The following is a 6,002-nucleotide window of genomic DNA, read 5'->3' as shown; positions in this document are numbered from 1 at the left end:
ATTACATATTTGAAAATCAAGATTAAAAAGAATAAACTAGTTTTGCACATTTAAGTCTATTAGTATATGTTTACACAATTAAACCAAATAATTTGAAAATGTACTACTATCCTGCTATCATATATTTTTGTTCAATGAACCGTATTTTTATTGTCAAATTCGTAATTTAGTTTGTCATTTTAAAATTGTAAATCCAAATGCATTGAAGTTGATTTAAAAAAACAAGAACAAACGGACGAACAAACTACGAGTCATGAAAATCTTGCATTATAATTCAAAGTAAAAATTGCCGGGGATTTTTCGAACCATTTTTCAAACTTGTTTAGCTTATTAATGTGTATTGTCTTTATATGTAATAGCATTCATTACATACATTTATGAAAACAGTACATGTACATATAATTGATTGTACTATTTGATCTACTTATCAGACCACAAGTTAGTCACAAAAGGTTAATACTTGATTATATATATAGTTTATCTTAATGTGAATAAACCTTTGATATTTGATAATAAAACAAAGTTGATGGGCGTTGTGCTTACCGACATTTAGACGAAATGTTGATGTTGATCTTAATTGTTCTTCCATTTGGGCATGGGTTTCTATTAGACAATTCACAAGTAAATGCAGGACAATCGCTTCCAGCAAATCAGTATTTGACAATAGCAAAGTTTGTTGAGGAAACGAACCTTCTACAACAGAAGGTTGAAACCGACACCACTTCTCTCCGCCATTATACGGATAATTCTCTTGCTCTATTAGCTGCACAGCTACAGCAGAAATTTGATTTAATAGACGCTAAAATAACGGACAAAGAAGCGCAGAATAAAACGAACCAGGCGTTGGTTACACTGCAGCAAAGATATCAAGCTTTGGAGCAAACTTACCACAATCTGAAGAATGAAAATGTGATATTGCAGGGGAAATTAAGTGTTGTCGAAAGTGAACTTTTACTTATAAAAGATAAAACAAACATAAACGATAAACGTTTGGAGGTGCAAAAAGAGTGTTGCAATGAAACTCAAACAGTATTGATAAAACAAGGACACGAGTTATCATTGTTGAAAAATAAGTCGACGGCTATTGATCAGGACATTTCGAGTCTTAAGCAATTGAGTAGTATTAAACCACTGCAACAAATAAAGATTTTAGAAGAGAAAGTACAAACTCTATATTCGCAGACCACTACGTTGAGTTTAAAGGAGCATGCCCGTAGTCAGGACTTTCTTGCACTGTATAATATGACCACTCATTCATTTACAGATCTCGAAATGCGCACTGACAGTAAAATCCAACAATTATCAAACCAACATAATATTTCATTTAGTGATTTAAAAAATCGTATGTACCTTCTTAACAATGACACACTACAGTCTCATAAAACATCGATGATATATCTGGAACGTAGTGTAGAAATCCAGTTGAAAAATACTGAGAAGAATCAAAGTGAGGCGTTGGGTGATATTGTGAGTGGCATGCAGGAAACTGAAAAGCGAACCAATTTAACTTTATCTCGTCTACAAAAACAAATAGACGATAGCACAGACCTAGGTAAATATGATATGTAACAACATTTGATATAGACCTGCTAGTTAAAACTCTAGATCCCGTCCATTTTTACTTTTATATTTTTTATATTATTTTTTTATCACTCATCTAGTACCCTGGAAACAACGAAAGTTTAAAGTAAGATGACAGTAGTTTACCAATGTTTAAATCTCATAACTTGATCAGGAAGATACAGGTAACAAAACACACTGTTTAATTCACATGTACTCGAAAGGAAAAAAGATTGGGTGCATCAAGAGGGTAAGTGTCTTTTGGTATGGATGCATCATCCGCCATGTGAATGTACACATAATCAATATGCATGATATGTCTCCATCAAAGTTATGACAGAATCCGTAAAATTACAGTTCAGAAAACTATAAATGCTCTAAATATGTAAGACCGCGAAAACACGTTATTTTAATAAGTTGAGACAGCGATACATTGTATTGGTCAACTATTTTGATGGTAACTTTAACTACTGTAGATTGATTTATATTCGTTTGAAATCAAATTTTGACGGTTTCGTGGATGCAGGGAAACCACAAATTTAAATGTTTACCGAATTACAAATTATCTGTATGAAGATTTCTGAAAAACCACAAAATCAAATATCCACGAAAGTGCAAGTTTTCCTCAATCCACAAAAATTGGTACCAACGAAAATAATTGAATCCACAGTATGCAGTGTCGTTTTCTGTCTTCCCACCTCATGTCTCTATCGGACCATGTAGTTTATTTGTAAAGAGCATCCACGTCTAACAACCTTTTTCGTCTACAAAATCTTCAGATTTACTGAGTTTAGATAAAATATTTGATATTTGTTAACTGTGGTTGGTTCTTGTGTTGTTCAGTTGCACAACTGTCAAATGCTAGAGGTACAATTGGGCTGCTGCCTTTATGTTAAACCAAGCCACAATAGTATTCTCTGATATTTTTTGGTGTTAATTGAGAGTGTTCTCAAATGGACTAATTCTTCTTTTTATATTAGTAATTCAAATATCGAGTTACGTAACGTGCGTCTGTAGTTTTTAAATATAAACCTTTTGATGACTTTTTGTTTTTAACTCCTTTACATGTTCTGGCGTCTGTTCAATATCGGTGGTTGTTTGTTTTTTAATTATCTTTATTGTCAAATTCGAATTATGTTATCATGGTTATTGAGTGTTAATTTTTGAAAGTTTGCGATACACTTGTTTACTGTTTGTAAGACTTAGTTGGATTATGAGCTGCACAAACTATAAACAGTTATGTACTTGTAACTATTGTAGACTGTTTATCGTCTATATGTCACTAGTTTGCTTTTGAACTGACCATAAGCTGTCTTAAATTCATAGCAAACATCATTATATATTACATCCCAGCTCCTTTGTTCTAACAGGGTGATCTGAGCCGGATCACCCCTACCAGATCACCCCAGTTTGAGTTTCTTTGTTATGCATGCTTTGCATGCTTTCCTTTTTTCTGTAACATTTTGGCGGGAATGTCAAATCCATTATAAAACTTAAAATTAATTATGCGGAAAAAACTATCTATCAAAATTCACGTAGAAAAAATCCAGTGTATTTGCTGGGATTCGAAATCAAGACCTTTAGCATGTCAAGCCACGACACATACCACTACACCAGGACGACTGGATACGAATTAAGAGTAATGTGACATACTTAAAGGAAGCAAGATCGTTTTTATAAGTGGGGCGAGTTGTCAAACCTTTATTCAGTGGGGTTTTAACCTTTTTCGTTAATAACATGAATAAGTGAGTTTTCAAACTGATTGTTCAATTTGATTTTACACATTTTCAAAAGTGGGGCGAGTCGGTAAACAAGAGTGGGGCGATTTTTTTATAAAGTGGCGATATAGTGTGGGACGATTGGCAAGTGGGGCGAGTTGACCATGTTGACATTATTTGATATATACTCATCGGGTTTGAGGGTCATTAAGGGTATACATCATATAGTAATATATAAAGTATATTATAATGGTTGTGTGGCATTCTAAACTAGATTTTATGAATTGTAAATGGTTTCCCTTCTAATCTAAAACAGGTGGGATGTAAAATAGTTATCCCATTCGGACTTGGTGTGTCAGTGTTAGATCACCCTCTGGCCTCCGGCCATCGGGGTGATCTTACACTGACACACCGCGTCCTTAAGGGATAACTATTAATGAACACAATGAATTTATATTGATCAACTAGCAGACACATGATTTGGTTGAAATAAAACATTTTTAAAACTTTTAAATGATATACCTAAAACATCACATAATCCCGTCCTTTTGTTCGTGATTTTCTTCCCCGAATGCGACTTTAGACATAATTTGTTCTTTCAAATAGAAATACGACGATTGCCAACAGTGGAAAATGGACTTTTTCCGAAGAGTTAAACACACAATAGTTTATTTGAGTTTTTGTTATTGTGCGGTTTTCTTTTTTGTTCATTGAGCATTGCCGGTTTCTTTTCGTAATTTTTCATTGTGGTTATTTATTATCCTTTTGTAATTTTCAACTTGGTAATAATTATGTAAATAACATGGATTGACAACATTACCATTAAAAAATGTACAAGACTTATCGTCATATTATATTACGGAGACAAAACACATCAACTAATCAAAATGTTTTATTTCAGTGGTAATGACTGCACAACCTGTATCTGCCTCAACCAAACGTGGTATTATAAGATTTGACGACGTAAAGTTCAGCATTGGCATCAATGATCTGTCATCATATAAGAGTACCGGGAAATTTACTTGTGAGACTGGTGGAATATATTTGATATCTGCTTCAATCATGTCCCAAACCAATGATGCTTACTACCACATCATTTTGAATGGTACTACGATATCAGCAACAAACATTGGTTATTCATCTTCTTCTCCTTTGACAATGCACCATACCGGTTCTGTTGTTCTAGCACGACAGTTACGTCCTAATGATAGTGTGTGGGTGTCCTCGAATGGTAACAATTATATGTTTGGTGGGATGCTGTCAACATTTACAATTGTGAAAGTGAAATAATATCCCAGGCTTATTCATACAAGAAAACATTTTTGTTCGGAAATTAAAATTGATAGGTTACATTGAAATTATGAGAAAATGATTCGCTGAAATCATAATAAACATCAATTTATTTAATAAACTCATTTCAAAAAAGATTGAATGAAATTGTGATAATCGCTTCATTAATTCGATTGGATTGTAGAATATCATGGTATCTATAATACTAAAATTACGAGGTTCAATTTGTCAGCCGTCATCACGTAAAAACGACGAATCAAAGAATTCAACTTTATATATAACTAATATAGTACAAAGGTGTAGATTAAAAATTACACCACTCCAGGCCCTTTTGTTTTCCACGTAATTAATATTGCCAATAATTAAGAAGTTCCGGGTCGAGTCCGATACCGATACCAATAGTATATTCACCTGTTACATATTACCTTATCTGTACGTTCCGCATCTGACAGGTGCATTAACAAACGGTGTATTCAGGATTAATATGCTATATACACGGGTCATAATCACAGGGTTGACACTAATAAATTGTCAAATTGTTATCTATTGTAGTATTTTAATCAGTAAGACTTTCTAAGATAACAATACGAATACTAAAAATCTGGACTAAAAATAAGTCGTATAGGTACAGTTTTCAATTTGTTAGCGGGCATGAAGTAAAACAGCGAATCAAAGAATTCATTTTTATTTATAACTAATATAGGACAATGCTGTTGATTAAAAAATACTCCATTCCAAGACCTTTTGTTTTCCAAATAATTAATATTACCAATAATTGATAAGTTCCAGTTCGACGGGTTCAAACAGAAAGATTTAAAAGCAGAGAAAACTGTGTATCTTATAATCGGCATGACTTTATCAGATGACAATACTAATACTAAAATAAGGCTTGCGCATAGTTATATATTTTAATTCAGTCACAGACCCGCGATATCACGGGTGTGTTCTAGTACTATATAAATATACACCTTCTCTTTTACTTGTTAAACACGTATTTGCCACAGACAAGACAAGAAGAATGTTCATATCATGGAACGGGGTTAAACATGTTAGCGGAATCCCAAACCTCACTCTAACATCGGGCAGTGGTGTAGCAGTACAACTTAAGAAAAGAACTATAAAAAATCAGTTGAAACCAGTTTAACTCGTCAAATGGATATATAAAGAAAAAAATTAAACTTGGTGTCTTTAATGAGTTCATGTAAAGCTCTTGTCTTAGAAAACAACCGGTTTAATTGATCGTTGTAGTCCTTTTATCTTATGAAAAAGAAGATGTGGTATGATTGTCAATGAGACACCCCTCCACAAGAGCCTAAATGGCACAGAATAATAACAGCTATAGGTCACTATATGACCCTCAAAATGAGAAACTAACGACCTAATTAATGTTCAAAAAATGAAAGAAAAACAAATATTTTACACGTACAGCAACAA

At 33.2% G+C, this 6,002-nt stretch overlaps 1 protein-coding gene across 1 annotated transcript; it reads left to right on the top strand.

The window, feature by feature from the left end:
* Window positions 1-558: 558 nt before the first annotated feature.
* Window positions 559-4,568, top strand: LOC139529016 (myosin-11-like). The gene is made up of 2 exons (XM_071325250.1): window positions 559-1,552; window positions 4,180-4,568. Exons 1-2 carry the CDS (start codon window positions 559-561, stop codon window positions 4,566-4,568), a joined length of 1,383 nt encoding a protein of 460 aa, XP_071181351.1.
* The last annotated feature ends 1,434 nt before the right edge of the window (window positions 4,569-6,002 follow it).

The sequence above is a fragment of the Mytilus edulis genome, chromosome 6 (assembly GCF_963676685.1).
Source record: "Mytilus edulis chromosome 6, xbMytEdul2.2, whole genome shotgun sequence".
Classification (NCBI taxonomy): domain Eukaryota; kingdom Metazoa; phylum Mollusca; class Bivalvia; order Mytilida; family Mytilidae; genus Mytilus; species Mytilus edulis.
The sequence above is the reverse complement of the archived record's forward strand: the minus strand, read 5'-3'. Positions and strand labels throughout refer to the sequence as shown.

Coding starts and splice junctions, on each gene's coding strand:
- LOC139529016 (XM_071325250.1), top strand. CDS start 559: ATGTTGATGTTGATCTTAATTGTTCTTCCATTTGGGCATGGGTTTCTA. Junction 1,553..4,179: donor AGACGATAGCACAGACCTAG/GTAAATATGATA, acceptor GTTTTATTTCAG/TGGTAATGACTGCACAACCT.